At 41.6% G+C, this 23,417-nt stretch overlaps 1 protein-coding gene and 1 long non-coding RNA gene across 2 annotated transcripts in view; one reads left to right on the forward strand and one right to left on the reverse strand.

Annotated features, from left to right (window-relative positions):
• The window catches only part of LOC142829604 (uncharacterized), a 31,252-nt gene extending 29,031 nt beyond the window's left edge, over nucleotides 1-2,221 (forward strand). Inside the window, exons 2-3 of the long non-coding RNA XR_012904173.1 lie at nucleotides 758-875; nucleotides 2,086-2,221. This is a non-coding gene — a long non-coding RNA (uncharacterized LOC142829604). The remainder of the gene's footprint in view (nucleotides 1-757; nucleotides 876-2,085) is intronic.
• On the reverse strand, nucleotides 101-22,562 carry PLRG1 (pleiotropic regulator 1). The gene is made up of 15 exons (XM_075930100.1): nucleotides 22,406-22,562; nucleotides 20,937-21,043; nucleotides 18,716-18,858; nucleotides 15,253-15,306; nucleotides 13,565-13,658; nucleotides 12,446-12,536; nucleotides 12,104-12,205; nucleotides 9,963-10,055; nucleotides 8,990-9,139; nucleotides 8,795-8,896; nucleotides 7,501-7,603; nucleotides 5,553-5,661; nucleotides 3,920-4,059; nucleotides 2,131-2,324; nucleotides 101-302 (listed from the first exon to the last, which is right to left on the reverse strand). The coding sequence occupies exons 1-15, from the start codon at nucleotides 22,412-22,414 to the stop codon at nucleotides 243-245; spliced, it is 1,551 nt and encodes a 516-aa protein (XP_075786215.1). The 5' UTR covers nucleotides 22,415-22,562; the 3' UTR covers nucleotides 101-242.
• Between the last annotated feature and the right edge of the window lie 855 nt (nucleotides 22,563-23,417).

The raw sequence follows: 23,417 nt of genomic DNA on the forward strand, positions 1-23,417 counted from the left end.
TGCACATCTATTCTATTCATGAACTACACATGCTCAAAAAAGTCAAACAGTTAACAGCTACAGTTGATTTCCTGGGATTGTTTAAATAAAAGACAAACCCTAATAGAAACAAAATTTATTGTAAAACAAGGTGAAACAGCAATGACTTTAGCTGAGTTACTGCTCTACAGTTCGATACAGAGCACAATGCTCTTAGGAAGGCCAAAATAAAATGATAGCATAACTACGCAGATGTTGCATCATTAAAATCGCTTTCTCTTGATAATTTCTGGTTTCCAGCTGACAGGATGAGTTTCTTCAGTCTGGAAATAAAAAGTAACAAAAAATAAAGTCTGAAATTGTAGCAAAAGTATATTAACTGTAAACTAAGCTATAATTAGTTTATGGCTTGAAGATCATTTTACACATATAACCAGGGCTTGACAAATCACTGAATCTACTCATGGGCGAGTAGATTTCAGCTGGTCACCCCATTCACCAGCAGCGCGCGCATGCGCAATGCGGGTCTTGCGCATGCATAGTGCAGGGCTGGCGAGTAGGTTTTAGCGCCGTTTATCAAGCCCTGCATATAACTATACATTTTATAGGTACACAATATTCATATCTTTATAATACTGAAACATTTATATATTTGCTGTAGATAGAATTTTAATTTAGAATGCTCAGTGGCTTCATATACCCATTAATTTTGTTTTTCCTCCCTCTCCCATCCTTGGAAATCCTAGACAAATCTTGTTTTTGTGAATTTTTTTGGTAGGAGAACAACATCTTGAGAGGTCAATGGAGTGTTAAGAAGAATGTTCTGATGATCAGGTACAGGACAGAGTCAGAAGAGTTGGGCTCTACTCTCAGTTCTGCAACAGACATGACCTTAGGCAAGTTCTTTAAACTCTGTGCCTCATTTACCCAATGTTTAAAGTTACCTCAAAGAAATGGATGCTAATTATTATTTGTGAAGCACTTTTAAAATCTTCCATGTCAGTAACATTATATAACAATAGTCTTATCTAATATTATTTGTATTATAGTAGTGCCCACTGGATCCGAAAATCCAAAAATTATTATTAGATCCCAAGCACTACATACACTTATTATATAGAATGACTATACAGTAACTGATCCCATTCCTTGATGTACTCACAATTTTTAATAGTGCAATACTTCAAAAATAAGCTGTCTACACTAGATGCCAGTCAGCTTGCCTTATAAACTACTTTATAGGAATTGCATAAAGAAGAGAAATATATCCCTTTTAAATTGTGATTACAATGAGGCATACCATTACATTGGCCTCAGTTAGCAATGCATACTCCTTTTGTAATGGGATATCCCCTATATCACAAGGGGACATTTGTATTTGAATAGATGAACCTCCTTTAGACAAGCTTTCTATAGAGAGTGCATCTCCCTAAACCAGGACTCTGGTCTGGCACTATCAGTGGTCTGGCAGGACTACGCATGTTCCTGGACAAAAGACGCCCAAGGCAGGAGGGCCAACAGCCGGGAGCCCAGGGGGTTGGCGGTAGCGGGCCCAAGGCCACGACAGTCCGATTAGCATTGGGGTTGGGGCAACCTGCTCAGCAGCGGTGCCTGGGCCACAGGTCACTTGGGCGATGTGGGGCTGGGACCACAGCAAACTGGCGGGGGCTGTGACAATCCGGTTGGGGTGTGGACAGCCTCGTAGTCTGCATGGGGTGGCGTGCCACCCGGCCAGGATCATGACAGCTCAACCAGCAGTGGGTCTGGAGTGGACCAGGTCCGGGAAATGCTAGCAGGCAGCTCAGCAGGGGTGGAATTAGTCAGTAAGTAGGAAGGGGTAGAGGGCTGAGGGGCTGTGGCAGGGGACCTCCCTTGGTCCAGCAAATTCCCTCTTTTAGGATCAGTGAGGTCCTGAGGGAGCCAGACCAGAGAGGTACAACAATAGTTAACAGGTAATCACTAGTGCAAAAACTAAATCCTGTCCTCCACATATTAGACAAACTACTATTTTGCTCTCTGATATAAATGTTGTGACCTTAGCCTGAATAAAACAGTTCTGCAGAAATCTTGACTGTTAACCTAATGCTTTATATTAATTTTGTATAGGAACTGTGGACTTCAGGAAAATGCAATTAAGACATTTCAGCATACCGCAGTATCATCTTCTCTGTACACTTTTATGGTTTTATCAGCTTCCGCAGTGAGCAATCTGCTTTCCGACTGGTCAAATGCACAAGCAAATATTCCTGATTCACTGTCCAAAGAACCAGGCTGTACAGCTGCATGTACTCTCTGGAAATTATACCCAGTTCTCCAGTCCCAAAGATGCATAGTGCCATTATCAGCTAAAAAAGAGAAATAAATTCAGTACTTCAGACAATCCATTTCTGTCAACTTTCTGTAAGAACAGTATTCTGGACTTTTGACTAATGCATGAGGAAATCCCCTGATTTGAACTGGTTAGACAAAAATACTCAATTAGAATAGTTTATTGCACCTCAATAGGTTCCCCCATTTCCTCTTGGATTCCTAGTTCCCTTCCTGACAAAGAGGGAGGGCTACAGAACAGATAGTGCTGGAATCTTGAACTTCAATTCCCCACTTGGTAGTATATGACATTACCGATTGAATGGCATTTCTTAATTCAATCATGAATTAATTAGAAACATTACAGGGTCTATTACCTCGATTAAGTGTAAAGTTTATAGAAGCTCTTTCAGATTAAACCAGAGCCAATCACTGCCTGTAGCATAATTTTAAGGGTATTTCCAAGGATCTGATCTCCATGTTTGGAAAAAGTTTATATCAAAGCACTATTTCAGTTATGATAAATGTGTCTCCTAAGTCAAATGATGTTTAATTTGTGCACAAATACCAGACCTGGAATCTAGACATTTCAGGAAGTGTGTTTTCTAAGGTATGCCTTTAAACATTAATGTTTCTTATTTCAGCATCAGTTTCTTTAAAATTGTGGCAGACTGTATACTGATTTTCAAGAAAACCTGTTCTGTACAGCCCACTTTTTAAAAAAGTCTTTAACATTTAGTTCTGTCTAGAGCAGCAATTTTGATCTGTGGAAAGAAATTAGTTTCTCCGTAAGTTTCAGCTATTTCAAAAGGGCAGCCTACAGAATAAGAGCAGCCCTGTTTTATACTAAAACCAGTACAAATACTCCTAACAATGTCCTTGCAAAATTTATCCTTCAAAATCACCTAGAATTAAATAAAAAAGAACCCATTTTAAAAGCTTTTACCCACGCTATTTGCATAAATGCTGAAGGTTATGAACTATTATTTATAGTGACAAATACAGATTTAAATTATATTTAAAAAGAAAGCACACACTGAAATTTTAAAAACAATCAGAATAAACTGACCTAAACATATTTAGCAGTCTTTACCCCAAGTACTCTAATTTTTATTACAAATCTTTAGTCTTGTGCTTACCACTGCACTAAGTATGACAATAACCAACATTTAGTTGTTTGATGATTCTCCTCTAAAAAGTGGCTTGTATCTCAATGACTTCCAGAGCAAATCTAGTCTAGTTAGGAAGTATTCAGCATTTAACTTAATATACTATTTGTAAAATTTCCTGGGAGGTAGTTTCAAAAAAGGGAAATAGATTCAAGGAATTTGAAAAAAAAAAAAAAAACACACACACACACACACACACACACACACACACACACTTTGCTTAGATGTATTCATCTTGTGGTGACATATTAAAAAGTCAGTGCCTACTTCAGATTCAGAGTATAGTGGGGGTTCACAGAATGACTGCAGACACTCCACTGCAGCCAATGGAGGGCTGGTGAAAAGACAAGACTCCTCTTCTTGCTCTTGGGAGCTAGTTAGCCAATCTACTTAGGCTGCATATTTGACTAGGGATTTAGGCTTAAAAGCATACACAAAGAATAATCAAGCCATTTAAATTTTACCTCCTGATACCAACACTCCATCAGCATTCACAGCCAATGTGTTGATTATAGCATTATGACCAGAAAGGTTTTGAATGAAATTTCCATCTGGGAACTTCCACTGTTTAATGTTATCTGGAGAACCAGATGCAAATGTATAACTGGAACAAAGTAAAAAAGAGAGGTAAAATATAATTAAATCAGATCATTATATTAAGAATTCATTTCAGTGTAGCATATAACTATTGAAGCTGCAATTGTATATAGCAGACGTTGAATGTTATTTCCAAAATTACTTTTATCACTAAATCACGTTATCTGAAACAACCAGTTTATAAAAACAAACTTTTATATTTATATGCATTACATTCTAAGAGTGCAAATGTCAGTTATGTAATTCTGCTGTTTTGATTTTTTTTTAACTTTATTAATTGCATTATATAACTTAGGGGAGGTATTTTTGTTTGTTTTGTTTTCAGGTATGCATTAAAAATGATAAATGTTTCAAAGGAACAGTAATACTCAATAAGAACACAGGAATATTAGCTTTTATAGCACCCCACATTTAAATTGGCTAGTGTTTTGCTCTGCTTTGCTCCCCATCTCCCTGGTCTGTTAGTCTCCAGCAGACCAGGGAAACGGGGAGCAAAGCCTCTGAGGACGCCGGCAGCGGGACAGCCGTGGTGCGTCTGGGCTGTCCACTGCCCGTGTGCTCCCCGGCTTTGCTTCCCGTTTCTCTGGTCTTTATTAGAATTACACTTCAATGCATGTGCCCCCGCTAACTGACAGAGATAAACAAGAAACTTTCTGTAGACAGATTATTCCATAACTATCTACTACCTAAATAACAACAGATGATCTGGTAGCAAGTCTATAAAGTGCTACCAGACCATTTGTTGTTTTCTAAGTTTATCCTGTACAAACTAAGCTGGCTACCCCCTGAAGCTATCTAGTACCTGGCTTTTTTGTACCTGCCTCAGAAGTATCTGATACTGGCATATGCAGACAGGATACTGAACCCAACAACCATCTCATTTCCAGACTTGTGTACAAAAGAGAATTTGCAAAATCTTCCCATTTTCTTTTAATTCAGATTCAGCCTCATTATTACTGGGAGTCCTAGTGCCATGGGTTGTAAGCACAATATCATCTATCCCTGGTGCTCAAGAATCTACACTAGAGCTCCACAACACTAACCCCAGTAGAATTGAACTGGTGTTGTTAACAAATGCTTCTCAAGCCAGGTCAACACTAGGGGGCAATGTTGAACCAGCTGCATGAATAGTGCAGCTGGAGTTGATGAACCCTAGTTTGCGTTATAACAGCATTTCTGCTATGTGGAGTCAATGGGAGGAACTCTCCCTTTGACTCCCACACTTCTTGATGGAGTACCAGAGTCGACAAGAGTACAACCAGCCGTTGATATAGCAGGTCTTTACTAGACCCGCTAAATTGACCCCCAGGGGATCGATCCCCACAGGGCCAAACTCCTAATAAGTGTAGACAATGTCTTAGATAACTTAATTGTAATGGTTTCTTTTTGTGTACATATTTTTTAACTCTTCATTTGCTGGACTGGGCATTACATATAAAACTAATGTTCTACAACATTTCTAATACAAACTAAAGGAATGAAAGAATGAGGAAAACTTACTGCCTTGGATGCAGTACAACTGCTCTTACAGATTTCTTGTGATTTGTCAAAGTGACACGAGTTTTTCCTGCCACTAAATCCCACAGTCGTATTGTAGTATCATGGCTTCCTGTGATTTAAAAAAACAACAATAAAGAACAGTATACGATAGATAAACACTACCAACTTTCATTTGGACAACCAAATCTCATATACAGAAGTTGCTAATAAATAAAAACAAGTCCTTTAATCCTCAAGTGCTTAACATACTAACTAAATATACTGATTTTTAGTTGTATATTAATATGCAACCACCTCTTAAGTAAAACATACTGCCTTTTAACAGTCTACAGAACCATTATAAATGTTTAAAAGAAAGAATGATTATTTTATCTAGTTTTAAACTAGAAAGGAAGGCAAGTTGTCATAATGGATTTTGACTATATATGGGGTTGACATCATTTTTACTCTTAATTGTACAATCTGAAATTCTTTATTTACATTTAAATTGACATACATGAAAAGAACCACGCAAATGTTTTATATATTAAATGAAAAAAATTGAGAATATTTAAGAACAAGACGACTCTGGAAGTGCAGAAAGTAAAGTTTCCATTGAATAATACATACAACATATTATTAGGCACATTATTAATAGGCCAACAAGTACTGGAATTACGCATTGTGCAATATTACTATCAGAATCCTTACTTCTGCATTAACTGATATGTGCTTTAACACAACCTTACTTTTGCATTCATGTAGCAGTTATTCTGTATTATTTCCTATTTAAGAACATAAGAACAGCCAAACTGGGTCAGACCAACAGTCCATCTAGACCAGTATTCTGTCTGCCGACAGTGGCCAATACCAGATGCCACAGAAGGAAGGAAAACAACAGGTAATCCTCACGTGAACTTTCCCCTGTGACCCATTTCCAGACAAACAGAGGCTAGGGACACCATTCCTACCCATCCTAGCTAATAGCCATTGATGGACCTAACCTCCATGAATCTATCTAGCTCTTTTTTTAACCCTGTTAAAGTCCTAGCCTTCACCACATCCTCTGGCAAGGAGTTCCAGAGGCTGACTGTGCGCTGAGTGAAGAAACATTTTCTTTTGTTCATTTTTAAACCTGCTGCCTATTAGTTTCATTTGGTGACCCTTAGTTCTTATATTGTGGGAATAAGCAAATAATTTTTACTTATTCATTTTTTCCACACCAATCATGATTTTATACACCTCTATCATATTCCCCCTTACTCTCCTCTTTTCTAAGATGAAAAGTCCAAGTCTTTTTAATCTCTCTTCATATGGGACCCATACTAGCATTAACCATCCCGTTGTGATGGTAGAGGTACACGTAGCATCCTCCATCCCCACTGTTCCTGGGAGCGGGGAGGCTGGGACAGACTTGGGCTGCAGGGCCTCCTCCCTCCCTGCTGTTCCCAGGGGTAGAGTAGATCAGGCCATGCATCCTATTCCCTCCCTGCTGCTTGGTGGATATGAGGGCATCCACATGCTCTTCCCCTCCCTGTGACTGTGGAGGGGGGCGCACATGCTTGCTTAGAGCGCTGATTCTCCTTCCCTCCCTGTGGTGTGGAGCGGGGCCTAAGCAGAGGGGGTAGGGTTGTGGTGGGACTGGGGGCCTGCCTGCCCCCAGAAACGTCTCAAATCTTCTCAAATGTTTTCTGTGACAGATGGCGTGACGAACCATTCTCCTTTTATAATAGTATAGATTACATTAGTTCCAAATCTGAGCATTGTATAAATGTCACAGTAATGATCCTTACTTGCCTCCAACAGCTTATAAATTGATTTAATACAAGACACAGCAAATGGGAAAAATAAATGTGATGAATTGGGATTACTCAATTAAAGTAACAGCAATATGCACATGTGCTTATTCAGAGTAGTTATATGCACAATTAGCAATTCTGAGTAGTTCCATCTAGGAAACAACATGTACCTGTAATAATCTGTGGTTCCGCAGCTTGGCACTTCACTGTTGCCACTGCATTTGTGTGTCCCGCTAATGTATGCACACTGGCTTTTGTCCTCACATCCCAAATCTATGAGAGCACAGTAAGTTCAATTAGTCAAGAAAATGTACGTCCATCTTTTTGGTCCTATCACTGACTGCATAGATTATGTGCCACAACCTTGATAAATGAAACTACCATGCTTATGCTATAAACTTGTCTTAAAAATTCACCACAGAACTATGCAAGCTGGAGAAAACATTTGAAAAAGCTGCCATTCAATGTATTCTAAAAGACATCCTTACCTTAGACCAGAGAATGAAACCTCAGGCCTGGGGGGCCAGATGCAGCCTCCAGCTTGCCTGGATCCAGCCCCCAAGGCTGAGGGCTTCCCCTACTATAGGAATGGCACACACAAAATCTACTAGCCTGGGTTCCCCTAGGGTCTGGTATATGAGGAAAATGTGAGGCGAGTCTTTCTCCTTCTCAGTCGGGGCCCCCTCAGTGAGGGTTGGGTTTTTTGGGGGGACTTCTCCCTTGTGCGCAGCCCCAAATGGTTTTTCTGTGGGTCATCGGCCCCTGACCCAAAAAAGGTTCCCCACACCTGCCATAGACCTTAGTTCATCCCATGCTTCAGCAAATTGGGCTACTCTAAGGAAATTAGGACAATTTTATTTAAAGCCAGTGACCATAAAGCTGTACTTACCCTCTTAGGTCAATAACTTTAATGAATAAAGGTTCTTAAATATCTAAGTGATCTTTCTTATTAGCCTCAGATACAAGAAATATAGAAAACATGTTTCCTTAAAATGCCACTAGCCTTGCCACTGTTGAGCCCAATTTAAGGCTTCAATGTTACGCTATAAAGGCTGCCATGATTTGGATCCTGACCACCAAAACAATCCTTCTCTTCATGAGCCACTGTAGGAATTCTGAGCTCCTATGCTAATCTTGAGTATAAAATTCCCAGATTTAAATGTCTGGGACCTGGAGGCATAACGCTCTTGGTGGAGAGCTCTCCATACTGAAATTTGTTCATTCATTGGACTGTCAGATCCAAGTGTGTTGACCTTTTAACTTCCGGTTTTCACTCAGGCTTCTGCCTGACAGAACAGGGACTTAATGCAGTAAGTAAAGGTACAAAAGGTGTGGCATTTTTGGCAAAGATGTTCATGAAAATAGCACAAGTTGCCTACTTACATTTTAATCTTTGTATGCTTATAGGTTTTTTAATTATAAAAGTGGACATGTAACAAAGTTAAATCTCACTGTTATACTTACTCGTGCAGTTGAATCTCTGCTACATGTTACTAGCACATCTATTGTTGGATGCAAGTCCAAACCATAGACTGCACTTAAGTGTCCATGATAGTGCCTAATAACCTAGATGGATAAGCAGACTTTAGTTAACTATTACGATATTTAAAAGGACAATCTTTCATTCATTGTGCCTTGACCAAAGAAGTCTAAACTTACCTTATTATATTCAAGATCCCAGCACTTCACCTGTTTATCTTCTCCACAAGAGAAGAGGTATGGACTTCTTCCACTTACTATCACCCCTCGTACAGTACTAATGTGGCCCGTCAAAGACAATTTTAATTTGCCACTAGCAAGGTCCCAGATCTGTATTGACAGATAAATATTTCTAAGTTAACCAGATACCACGCATTATATAGTTATAGCCTATGAAACTCTATAATGTATAATTAAAACCAATAGGTTTAAGAACTAAATTAGTGTATAAATGTTTATCACATTAGCATCTCGTGGTCTTGAGCACTGGTACTCAGACTGAGACTCATGAGCTGCAAATGGCTCTTTAATTTGTGGTTCTTTCCAGCATGATCCTAAAATATTGTGGTATTTTAGCATATGTGCCATGCCTCCCATGGCACATGACCAGGATCCAACCCCAAATTGGTCTACTGGTCGGATTATTAATTTCCTCAGCCTGGGCCTGGCACTGACAGTGAGTGCAACATGAATCCTTAACCAATCTACATTTTTAACCAATTAGGATGCTTTTATTATGTTATTAACCAATTGTAGTTGATAAAATAATAATACTTGGTCATTTTGCTGAGAATAATTATTATATCTACAAAAACAGCAAGTGAAGCAATGATTCTACTATACTGTCACTTTTCTGAATAATGTTGATTGCTAATTTACTCCTAAGCTGCTGAGGTCTGAGTATAAATGATCGAGAGTGTTCAATATTAATGTTAATTCTAATTTTGGAATGTGGGGTGAATCAAATCTTAGACAGGAAGTAATTCTCCAGAACAGGATGAGTGACTGGATATTGAAAGAAGACACGTTTTATAGCTTACTGCACGATAACAAAGAAACCATTTCTAACATTGGAAAACATATTTAAGAAGCAAGTGAAAATGAAAAGTTAAACGAGGACCATCATTTGCCAATCCTTCCCTCTACTACTTACCTTTATAGTTCTGTCAGCAGAGCCAGTAACAAACCATTGATTTCCTGGTTCAACTGCAATACATCTCACCCAGCCCAAGTGACCACTGATAACCTTTAGAAATAATAATAAAAGCCCTCTGAACCAAAATAAATGTACATTTAACAATATAACTGTTCATTCTACTTTTGATTTTCCAACAATATTAACATAAGAAATTTAATGCTTAACAATGAAATCAGATATCTAAAATTTGATTCGGAAAACAGTTAAATATTGGCTGAAATAGAAGCAAAATTTTCAGAAGAATGGGCATGTAAGCGTCAAAATATGAAAAACTGGATAGCTCAGGGAATTTGTAATGAAAGAGAGACCTTCACTTATAAGTCACTGATTCATAACAGGTAAGACATTATTATAGATTGCTATTTAGATTCCTAAGGCAAGGACCATGACTTGGCTGCATTTCTTCTACATTCCCATACAGTTGTAAATGAACTTCCTGTACTCATTCAACAATATCTGCAGAAGGATGTTACCATCAGCTGATTAAGCAGTCATAGCCGGGAAGTAAATCTGAGAGGAGAGAGGTGTTGAAGGACCCTGCACTATCTTGTACGTAACCTGAGGACTGCCTGTATAGCTTCATTACACCTCATCATCCTGTTGCTCTATTTTCTAGGCAGCACTGAATCTGGAAACCACATTCTATTTTCTGCAACTTCTACTCTCTGTTATATCAGAGTGCAGCTCAAGTGTAGTAGTGAATCAGGGCCAGAGTGCTAAAACAAACTGAACTCAAGCAAGGCTCCCCTGTACAGATGAGTTCAATGCACATTATACAGCCTTGCGCCCTTTTTGGGTTGTAACAGCCAGTGCTGGCCCTGACTGAGCAGAAGCTGAAGACTATCTTACTGAGCCTTCCACCATCTTTTCTCTAAAGTTCTGTTTTCCTCATTAAACTGTTCCCACTATTATTTACTTGTTTCCATTTTTTACTCAGATGCACCCATTAAAATGAAATTTGCCTCTTAATTTTTATAACTGAACTGCTGCAGAACTAATCTTACATCACACTCTTTACATATTCCTTTGTGCTTAGCTGGCTTTCAAAAAGACTTATTTTTAGATTAACTATGGGTTTCATGGCTAATAAATCTTCAGTAAGTATTTACAAATGTCAAGTGTACATAGAAAGGCACTATACAAGTGGAACGGTGCTAACAAAGTACTCCTCTGGTAACTTAGCATTGCTGAGATTTTCCAGTCTCACATAAAGAAGTCTGATCTTTCTTCAGTAACTAGACCATTTCTCTGACCACAGTTGAAAGCTACTTGAGTTTCATATCATGTGCACATTACTTAAAGGAAATGTTTACATCTAAAGGGAGTGTTTCATTGCTATCAGTTTATTTTTTCTACCAGAAACCTTTAGAATGTTTTTCTCTTTAAGCTTATTTTGCCATATCATACTCATTTCACAAGGTATTTAAATACACTGGTGATAACTTAAAAAGACTGGTGTCATCTGAGAGAATAAAATAAAGGCAACAAATTAACATCAATGCAATATTTAGAATGAACTCAAGCATATACAAGTCAAGCAGTTCTAAATGAAGTGACAATTCAGTAGTGTTCAGACAGTATTCAGTTAGAAAAAAATGGTCAGATTTACTGAAAAGTTCTCCAATATTGCTGTATTTAAAAATTGTATTGGATGCTTGTATTTCATTATTATTTTTAACACTGTTAGAACAGCAACTGCAGGGTTATCCACTTGAAATCTAGTCTATTTTAAAAACTTAAAGAAGTTTAGAAGTTGTATCTTGACTAGGAGTCACTCTAAGTTTTTCTCTCACCATTGTTAAAGTGAAAGACCTACACAAACAAGAGGGAAAAAGGTAATTATAAAAAATGTGCTGCCAAATGTACAAAGTAAACAAAATGGAAAAAACCCTTCACATATTTTATTCTAATTTCTCTTTTCAGGTGAAACGTAGAAGAGGCAGAAGGGACACTCACATTTCAGCCAAAGGCTTGACTTTTAAGTTGATTAATTCCTTTTTTGGCATAAGATAAGGAAAACTTTAAATGGTATGGGCTTTAGTTTATCTACAGAAAATGTTATACTCCTTTTTATTGTGTGCATATTCTCAACTTACTCTGTACAGTTTCCATGGTGGGTGCCATTGGGGTTTAGGCATTGTTGGAGCTTTCTTTGCAATCAGTGCAGAATTTTTGTTCCCCCCTGCTTCCATCATAGCCTATAAATTGAACAGAAGGTTACAATTACATTATTTTACAAACACTCTCCACTCAACTCTGGAGTTTCTTGCACTCCCTTTCAAAGCCTTGAGGATGCTTTTTCCCCCTCAAGGCCTCTCACATTTTGGTGAGTTTTTCTATCAAGATTGCTGCATGGAGCTAATTGCAGAATTAGGGCCCAACTCAGTAAAAGATTACCATACCAATATTAGAAGTGATATGTATTATAAGACTCTCACCATTGATAAACCAGGAGGCTGTGTGCGGTCTGAAATCCCAGCATGTCTGTAAATATCACCCACACCTGCAGCAGTACGATTTGCCTCTAACCTGGATAGAAAAAAAAATTCTAAACAATGAATAAAAAATGTGCCACATTTAAAAGTTAAATTAAAAGCTGTAAAATATTTGTATTCAAGAATCTTCTTTTTTCTGAAGATCTCTGCCCAGCTTGTGGATTCTTACAAATTGGAGATTATGTAGCCTATCAAGTTAATTGCCTATCATGCTAATAATATGGTTGTGTTGATTTAGATTAATTCGTTAATATATTAATGGGTAGATTTAGTATAGAGGTAATAGTTAAGAGCTGTAACACAAGAAATCTGCTAAAGGCCATTTGCAAGATCAGAAGAAGCTAAGTATTCTGCTTGGTATTCCTCATAAAAAAATTATGGTTTGGTGTTCCTCCGTCTTAAATAGTTTAAGAAACACTGGTCTATAAAGTGCTACCAGACTATTCGTTGTTTTTTAAGTTTATCCAGTACAGACTAACCCTGAGGCTTCTACTTTAGTGTCTTTCTAACCACCAAAACAATTATCATCATCATGATGTTAAGAACACTACACTTTTCTCTAAAACCCATAAGCATAAAAAAGCTTGGCCACTCCAAGTTAAGGTTCTGCTTAAGAAAAAGCAAAATATATACAAATGCAGTTAAAGACATCCACATTCTTCCTCACTGTGCTACTCTGGGGTTCTATAATTTTAGCATCCCATCCAAATAAAATTCATCTAATCAACCACAAAACAAATTCTTAATTTTAAAGAAAGTGTTAGGTGGAATGCTAAGAATATAATCTGATTACCAGTAGAAAAAAAGTTAAGATTGCTTGGGTTACATTAATTTTTCAATGAGCATATTCTCTAGTAATCAGATGTTTAATTGCAAATAGCAATCTTATTTTGTAATTTCCAAGAAAATGTTAGGAATTTTATTTATTGCTTTAAAAAGAAAAGCATACCACTTGAAGGTGTTTTTGTCTGAAGAAAGATTCTTTTGTTGTTAAACCATATTACACTTTTTACCTTCTTACAGATTATATAAAAGAAGTTTAAGAAAATAACTTCGCAATACCTGGACTGAGAAGGAGGAAGGGCTACAGCTAACGACTGAGCAGCTGATTCACTGGGCATTCTCTGGATTTTAGTGTCAGCTGTCAGAGCCACACCTTGTAAAAGAAAGTATACAAAAATCTGCTCAGAAATTTATTAATATTTTTCTATATCACTTTTGCATAAAACTGAATATTTTGGAAACAAAGAAATCTTGTTCATTCATTGACACAGCTAGATAAGAATATTGCAAAGCTAAATAAAACAAGGTTATTGTTCATTTTAGTTCAAACCCTTTACCCTGTGACTCAACACCATACAGAGACATATACAAGACTTGAATGGCAGTGCAAATGGTGTGGTTCTATTACAACCGGCAAGAAATGTCTACATAGAGAAAGTATGCACACTCCTTCTCCCAGACACTAAGGAACACTGAGCCCAACATGGGTGGAAATTGTTTTCAGGAGAAGTTGCTGAAGTGACAACCAGAAAACCCACAATTACATAAATCAGGGGAAGGAAAAATGTGTCTTGTGGGCCGGGCCGCATTCAGCCCACAGTCCAGCAGGTCTCAGACAGTCTGTTCCCTTCCCTTAAAGCATACCAGTTCAAAATGTTTTTATTTTGGTTTTGCACAAGGCTAGGGAATTTTTCCACGTCTCTTATCATATGTTTTAAGTACTGGATACTAAGGTAGTACAGGCAGTCCCCGGGTTATGTCAGTCCGACTTAAGTCGGACCCCTAGTTACGACAGGGGAGGGGAGGGGGCACAGCTAGTGCGAGGTGCCTTCCCCACTGTCGCCGCCTCCGGCGGCGCGGGGGGCACTTCCCCCCAGCAGACTAGGGAGATGCAGAGCAGCTTTTCTCACCGCGGAGGATGCGGGCGGTGGGACCACCGATATGCGCCGTGTTCCCGCCGCCCGCGTCCTTTGTGGCGAGAAAAGCCGCTCCGCGTCTCCCTGGTCTGCTGGGGGGGGAGGGAAGAGGGGCGCACTAGCTGCGCCCCCCACAGCAGACCAGGCTTTTCTCGCCGACGCCTGGGGTAGAGCAACTGGGGGGCTGCCGGGTTGGTCCCACAGCGCCGAGGGTCGGCGCTACCAGACCAACCCAGCAGGCGTGTCCGATTCAACCGCTGCTGGTCAGTTTCAACAGCGGCTGAATCTGGACGCCAGTTCCGACTTACATACAAATTCAATTTAAGAACAAACCTACGGTCCCTATCTTGTACGTAACCCGGAGACTACCTGTATTCAAATGAAATTCTACTTTTTCTATACCAACATGACAATTTCAATTTTGCCTACAGCATATATTTTGATAACGTAATGTAATTAGGAAAGTATAGTTAATAGTATTTCTGATAAATTCCATTTAAACTGTAAAAACATGGGTATCAACCTACAGACCTGAATCAAGAAAAACTCCAACTACTGAAGTTAATATAGTTGAGGCCTCCTGTAGATATCCAAAGTAGGATATATTTTAGATGCACCTATTTTTCCACAACTTTCTTCTAATATAGACAGTCAGAAAGGTTTAATTCAATGAAACACGTTTAATCAATATAATGCACAGATGAAATGAAACCTAACCAGCAGTTGTCTAGATCATCAACAAAAACTCTGAATTTCCTGGGTTTTTTTAAATAATTTTTATATAATTTGTGCTTGAAAAGCATAAATAATTTAATATAAAATTTTACTTACCAGGACCAGCTGGATATGGATGTGTACCTGTTATCAAATATTCAAGTTCCTGTCCTAGAAAATAGATTTTTTTTCTTGATTATTGCTTTTTGTTGTAAACACTAACTTGAGCAATTACCAAAAATCATAAGATATCAGCACCAGAGAAAATGGCCATCACATCTAATTTGTAACATGAAGGGTACATCTATACAGCAACATTATTTCAAAATAATTTAGGCCACATCTACACAGTAGGCAATTATTTCAAAATAATGTTGAAATACTGTCAAGCTGGAAGACTTTACTCCGGCTCCTATAAATCTCATTGTACGAGGAATAAGGAAAGTCAGAGGAAGAGTGCTCTATTTTGAAACAGGGATGTTAAATATCAAGCAATTAACTAATCGAATAGTCGATGCACTTTTGCACCAACTATTTGATTAGTCAATAGAGTGCCTTCGCCTTTGAAGTGTGACAACAGCTGTAGTGTGACAACCCTTCAAAGGAGAAAGCGCTGCTGTGTGGAGCCCAGGGTTAGCTGGGGACTCTCCCGCTGACCTAGGCTCCATGCGGCGCTGCCGCTTTGAAACACCAGCGGAGAGCCTGCTTTGAAATGCAGCGTGCAGCCTGGGGACACCCTATCTGGCCCCAGGCTGCATGTGGTGCTGCAGCTTTGAAGTACTCCCTTTTCTTCCCCACCTTGCTGCTTCTTTCTGATAGGGATGTAATAGTGTAGTTGATTAACCAATAAGCAAAAGTTTATAGGTTAATGCTATTAGACTACATGCATCCACCGCTCCCAGTTGCCAGTACATTTTTTAGTAGGTTGGCCAGTAATCTGCTCAGTTCTGGTTTTAAACGGGTCCGGGACCGACCCCATCTGTGGTTCTGCATTTAAAGTGTATTACGAGGTGGGCAGGAAGCCCAGCTCAGTTTCAGCTTGTACCAAGTCTGGGAGCTCAGACCCCCCCTAGACAGGGGCTGCTGCTAACCCGTGCTGCTGCCTCTTTATTAGAGGTAGCAGCACAGGGTGACAAGCAACTGGTCAGTGAGGGGAGCTGGTTTTTAAACTGGCTCCCCTTGCAGACCAGGTCTCACCTGGCACCCTGAACTTACTGCCTCTGATAGAGAGGCAGCAGCATGGAGTGGCAGGGGGCTCCTCAGGAGTGAGGCTGGAGCTCACTGGCTGCAGCTCACTGGCTGCCAGCCCAGCTCCCAGAGACTATAGACTAGTTGACTAACTGATAAGAATTATTGAGGTTACTCGACTATTCAATTAACCGACATTTAACATCCCTACCAACTATCCAATAAGCATTTGCTTATCAGACAGTTGACTAGTATTTATATCCCTGCTTCGAAGTAAGTGCACTCCCAATTTCGAAATAAACTATTTTGAAATAAGCTAAGCAATTGACATAGCTCAATTTGCATAGCTTATTTCGAGTTAAGCTCTGCTGCGTAGACACACCCTATCGTACCTGAGGGTTTTCTATTTTCCTTTTTCTTATAGCCTCCGCTCTTTAAGGAAGATATCTAGCATTGATCACAAAAAGCACCGTTGCTGATGCTACTGCTAGCACCAGCAATAACTTGGCTTCAGGAACACTCTAGTCTAGCGGTCGCCAACCAGTAGATCGGGATCTACTGGTAGATCTTGGAGCCTCTGGAAGGTGATCCTGACTAGTTTGGCCAAGAGGCTATCAAGTGCCAGTACTTCAGCTGCACTTCTCCCTACTGCTGCATATCTCTTGCCCTTTGCCTTGGAGCTACCCCTCCCCCGGGGAGCCTCCTGCTTTCTGTGCAGGGCAGGGGAGGGAAAGGAGGGATGCTGATCTCAAGGTACCTCTGCCCCCCTACTCTGTATTTTATCTCCACAAAGCAGAGAAGGGGGCACAACAGAACTTGGGATGGAGTTTGCTGGCTGCTTTAGGGAGTGATCCAGGGGTGAGCCTGCCTTAGCCCCACTGCATCACCAACCAGGAGCCACCTGAGGTAAGCAGGGTCCAGCTGGAACCCACATCCTAAAACTCTACCTCAGTCATTAATCTCCCCCCCCCCCCCCCACAGCCCTAGGCCCTGCCCTAGCACTAAGCATCCCTGCATCCAATCACCATCCCAGAACCTGCACTTGAAACCCCCCTTACATCTCAACTGCCTGCCCCATGAGCAGCTCAGAGTCCCTCTCACACTTCAGGTCCCTTAATCCAAGACCAAAGCCTGCACCCCAACCCTCTGTCCCAGCCTAATGAAAGTGAGTCAGGATGGGCAAGAGAGGGAGAATGGAGTGAGCAGGGGCAGGGCTTCAGAGAAGGGGCGGAAAGGAGGTGGGGCAAGGATATTTATACTTGAGGTAGATTTTGGACTGCACTTAAATTCAAAAAGTGATCTCGTGCTTAAAAAGGTTGGAGACCACTGCTCTAGTCCCTCACAAAAATACTAACTAAAAAGTATATTTTCAAACAGACAAGGATATGTTAGAGAAACTCAGAAAAAAGGATTCTGTTACCAAACAAGTGCATATTTTGATTTTTAGAAAAGAATTAATCAAGTTATTAAGCTAAGAATGAAATTAGCATGAGATTAGAAAAGGGAGGGGGAGGAAAGAAGGGGAATACAATTTACTTTTTCTTTGTGTTGTTAAAAGAATCCTCACCACATCAGCTTCTCTCACCATCTATATCTCTCTCAGAAGGCAAAATCTTTTGAAAAGAAAATCTCAACTAGAGTATGAATATATGAGGCACTTTTGAGAGAAGAGCTACAGTAGAAAGGGTCACTGAGAAGTTTAAAAAAATCTCAAGGAACATGTCATGTGCCTCTAGAAGAGTTTTATTAGATACCTACATATCTAAAGGCAGTTGAAAAAGTTCTGTATCATTCCTAACCAAAACTTCCCATCTTCTTTACCATCAGTGATAAACTAGAAGAACATGACAGATCTTATTCTTTCTTTGCCACTTACATGAAAACACCCATATTGAACCTTTTTATTTGTATAACATCGTATCACACATTAAATTCTGAAAAAGATCTTCCCTCTTCCAAATAACTTATGCTGTATGGGCATATTCCAGTGGAACACAAAACAATGAAAAACTGATGTTTTTCTTCCAATTATTTCTCTGCTAGGAGATGTAAATATCTGTTAAAATAGTTAACTGGTTAAACTATTAAAATTATAGCATTAACCACTTAACCATTGGCAGGCCGGCAGCTGGTGTCCTGCTTGCTCTTCCCTACCCCACTCCGGGCCACTCTGGCATGACCAGGGTCCCGCCTGCTCCTCTAACACTGCTGGGGTCCAGCCAGCCAGTCCAATACAGCTAAGGTTGCTCTTGCCTTATGGGGCTGGCCATCCAAATGGTTACCCAATAAGCATTCTGGTAAGCCTAAGGCTTACCAACTAGCTAACCTTTTACATCCCTAATCACAGCGATCTTGAAATTTAATTTCAGATAACAAGAAAAGGCACACTGACCTTGATTTGCAGGATATTGTTTATGTCCATAAGGATCCCCTGCATCTGGAGAACCCTTCTCTCTAAAATTTTCCTTCAGAATAGGCATGTGTAGGACAGAACCATAATCTGTGCGAAGTTTGATTGACATCTTTAATTTGTGGCTGTTTAAAAAAATAAAATATATTAAAACTTGATTTTGTAATCTATTATTCATTTAAAAATAAGATTTACAAAGAAATTTTAAAGCACACATTTAGTTATGCTAATACAGGTTGAACCTCTCCGGCACACTATGGTCCAGCAACATCTATGGTTTGGCATGATTTTAGTTAGGTGGGATGTTAACTTATCATGGGCGAGGTCAAGTTTCCTGTGGTCCCAGAAAGTTTGATTACAATCTCCAGTCCTGGCTCTCTGTGTTCTGTGCTGTTATACAGCTCTAAATCACCCCTAAATGTCTTCTAAGAGCCCAGTAAAAAATGGAAGTGCTGGTAATGCTGCTAGACAACATTGACCTCCTGCTGTTTGGCACTGGTCAGGTCCCGAGGTCACTGACTAGAGAGGTTCAACCTGTATTTTCCTTTTACTATTACCAGAGAGCAGTTTTGCCAAAGAGTTTGAACATACACTATCTGATTTGGAGGACAACTAGAGCTGGAAAGAAATTTTCTAATGAAACAATTTTGTCCAACCAGAAACAAATTACAAAAGTGAACCAGGTTCTATTAATTCATGGTAGCTGCTGGGAACCCTAAGCTCCCTCGGTGTACAAATTCACGGCAGTTGCATTGCACAGGCTGCCCCAGAGCCAGAGATTCCAGGTTTCCAGGGCTTAATTGTTAACGGGTTAATGGGTGAGGCTTACTGGTTTTGGTTAACCAGTGAGGGTTGGAGCTGCTCCCCGCCCACTGCGCATAGGGGGGCTGTTTCAGATGGGGCACTCCAGACTGCCCAGACCAGCCTCTGTCCACGTCAGGGGTGGGGGAGTCCACAAACAGGCTAAAGCAGTCCCCTGGCAGCCTCACCTTTAATAGGTTAATCAGTTACACATTACAGTTAATCAACTAAATGGGATTTTACATCCCTAGTTCACATTTCCATGGCAATCCCTCTACGACAGTGGTCCCCAACCTTTAGAGGCTCCGGGGCGCCCGGGAGGTGGGGCCACTCACGCGCTGGGCACCCGGGAGGTGGGGGCCACTCACGCGCCAGGCGCCCGGGAGCGGGGCCGCGCGTCCTGGGGCACGTCAGGGGACTGGGATGCCCTTGCACCCGGTGCCGGTGTGTGCCCTAGGGCCGGGGCTGGGGCTGCCCAAGCGCTTTGTGCCGTGGGCCCGGGGCTGGCGCTGCCACCCAAGCCACGCGCCTGGAGCTGGCACCAGCGCTGCTCGAGTACCGCGTGCCCGAGCGCCCGCACGTGCCCCAGGGCTGGGGCCGCCCGAGCGCCGCGCACCCAGCGCCGGTGCATGTCGCGGGCCAGGGCCTCCAGTGCACCGGGGGCAGGGCCAGCCCAAGTTGTTGGCAGGCGCACACGAATGCCCCAGCGGGTGCCATGGCGCCCGCGGGCACCGCGTTGGGGACCACTGCTCTACGACAAAGCTATTAAAGTCCTTGCCACTGAACTGACAGCCAGCCAGTCAGCCTTGCAAGCTCCCAACCCAACCAGACAGGCTTTCAGAAGATAAGACTCCTAGCTCCACAGCAGAGAATCTATAAGCCCTGGGAACCTTAGCTTCAGCCTGGATTTCAAGACTCCCTGCTATGAAGCTAGGAGCCTGGAAGTCCTGATACTGACTTCCACACTCTGTGTATCTAGGACAGCCTCACCATGAAGACTGCCCTGGGATCAAGAATCTCTCAGCTTCCGGACTCTGACTAGCTGCTGGCTAGTAATCTGGAAGCCCTGAGATCATTGGGCAGGGTGGTCTTCAGGGAGGGCCGCCTGAGAGCTACAGACCTTGGGAGCTACAACAATGGCTGACTGAAAATGACATTCTTGTCAGTTTCTGGACTACTAAATGTCAATTTCCAACAGCAGTTGCCTGTCCCCAGAATCAGTATTTTATTTTAGAAGCACCAAATATAGTTTCCAAAATTAATTTTTAGTTTATAATGAAATCTAAACTGGACCAAATACAAAAAAATTAAATGAAAGCAAAGAAACTGGAAACAGTTGCAAAGGAGGGCCTCACATTAATGTTTTTAGACATACCAATAATTTTATGATAGTTGTTCTTACCTTACATCATCCAATGGTATAGGCTTTCCATTATCAGCCACAAACATATCATGAGTTCTCTTCAAGGATCTGAACACTAATGTGTGCACAGAGTGTTTTTGCACCTCCTGCAGCAGAGGAGATACATTTAATTATATATATGGTTTAATTATATATATGATAATTCAATGAAAAGCCTGAAAACTACCAAGAAAATTAATGATTCTTGTCTTCCATATGTAAGAAACGAACTCAGTTTAGTGTATGCAGTGGTGCTTGAGTGGTAAAAACTATAATTTGGTGTAAGAGACAGTTTCATTTTCCCCATCCTCAAACTTAAATCACCACTTAATTATTTTTTCCTTTCATGGGATACTGTGAGAAAAAAAATCTAGCAGGACAAAACTTTGATCAACATTTTATTTCCAACTGTAGGCACATAAGTGAATTTAATGAAGACAAACAAAAAAGGTTTTTATTTACACTTGCCAGCTACATTTTTATAAATAACCAATAAAGCGAGTCAGGAGAAAAAAAGCTACTCAAGAATTTATTGTTGAGTGATTGAAGGATATTTATTTCCTATATTTTGACATGTGAGGTTGACAATTTGTGTTTGAACAGTTATCAAACTTTTAACTTTTTGAATCAACATCTATTGTCATTCAATAGTCTGAGCCTCCATCAATAGTTTCCAAGAAGCATGAACATTTAAATTCTAAAAATTGGAAAAAGCTTACAAATGAAAATGGATATTACTAATTGGTATAACAAAATTATAGTTCTACAGAGCCTAAATATAATTTTAAAACATAATTAACAAGATAATCTGCTGGTCTGGTCTGACTGAACACTGCAATTCCTATTGTTTGATGCTAATGCCACTTGCTTTTGTAAAGTACTTTGAGATCTATGGCACCTAACAGGCCATGTAATCAGATAATAAAAGAAATTAGTCTGATGGTTTTCTGTCCAGTTTTACCTGCCAGACCTCCATATAAACGCAGCACCACAGGGGCAAATACTGGCTGCGGGGGAGGGGACATCCCATGTAGCAATTAAAATTTTGGTGAGACACATGGGGAGGGAGGGTAATCAACAGTCCCCTACGCCGCGCCATACCCTTTGCTACTGGTCAAGCCCCTTGGTAAAGCCAGCAGAGGCCCAGTGCCGGAGAGCGGCTGTCGGGTTTAGGGCTGACAGGGCGGCAGGAGGGTGCTCACGTTACCGCCAAGCGGCAGAGACGGCGACACCTTTCCCGCAGGTTTAAAACCTTTTCTGCAGGAACGCGGCTCCCCCCGTCCCGAGGGCACAGACCCCGCAGGGGGCGTATCGGGAACGCGGCGCGGAGCTAATCGCTGACACAGGGGAGGCCGAAATCCCCCCGCCCCCCGCGTGCGCGCGTTGTTCAGGCCGCGAGCTCCTCGCTCCGGCAACGGCAAGCCCCGGGCCCGGGTGCTGGAGTTTCGGGGGCGGGGCCGGTCTCTCACCTCCACCATGGTGCCCGCTCCCCCAGCAGGAAACCGGCCGCGCTGTCCGGTCCGCTCTCCTATGGAACTACTTCCGGCGCCTGCCCGGCTGCCCCGGAACTGACGCGCTGAGACATGCGCGCGCACACGCGCGGCACTGTAGCGCTGAGGGGGCGGGAGGCACTAGGAAGAAGGCGGGAGGAGCAACGGACCTAACGGGCGTGGGAGGCCCGGCCCCTCCCCGGCGGAGGCGGCTCGCGCTGCTTTGGGAGCCGGGGGTTCGATTCCTTCCTCCCCCCCCCCCCCGATGCCCAGTGCAGCGGGGGGAGGTGCCGGGGGCGCTGAGAGCTGCGGAAGGATGAAGTGTTTCTGGCTCCCTGCAAAAGATGCGCGGCGCTAGGTGCTGGCGTGAGGATGCAGGGGGGGCTCTATACAGGCTTTATAGTTTGGTTGAGTAGCTCTCAGCACCCCGCAAGGCTACCAGTCTGCAAAATGCACAGCTGCAAGGGTACCCCCCAAATTACCTTCAGCAGCTTTGCAGGCACTGGTGGCCAGGCTCATCACCACCCCCTGCCTGTGGCCTGAGCACAGCAGAGCTGTCTCTAAATTGGGTAAAACTTAATCAAAACAAATAGTCTAGTAGCACCTTAAAGACTTAACAAAATATGTAGATGGTATCATGAGTTTCTGTGGGTACAACACACTTCTTTAGATGCCTGCAATAGATCCAATAAAAGTCCAGAGCCAAGAATAAATAAGGGAAAAGGGAGGAAGAAAAAGAGAAAAATGACAGTGAACAGATTGTTCAAGTTACAAGAGGCTGATAAAAACAATTAGCACCTCCGTTGGTTAAGTCATTAGGATGTGGAAGGTAGTGTGTGGAGCCCACCCCACCCTTTCCGGAAGCCCCACCACTGCTTTGCTGCACCCACACCACCCTGCTCTGCTCCCTCCTCGCCTCCATTCCACCCCAACCCCTGAGCAAAGTGGGCTAGGAGACTAAACGGGGGCCTAGTGTTGGTAGCAGGGATCA

The sequence above is a fragment of the Pelodiscus sinensis genome, chromosome 5 (assembly GCF_049634645.1).
Source record: "Pelodiscus sinensis isolate JC-2024 chromosome 5, ASM4963464v1, whole genome shotgun sequence".
Classification (NCBI taxonomy): domain Eukaryota; kingdom Metazoa; phylum Chordata; order Testudines; family Trionychidae; genus Pelodiscus; species Pelodiscus sinensis.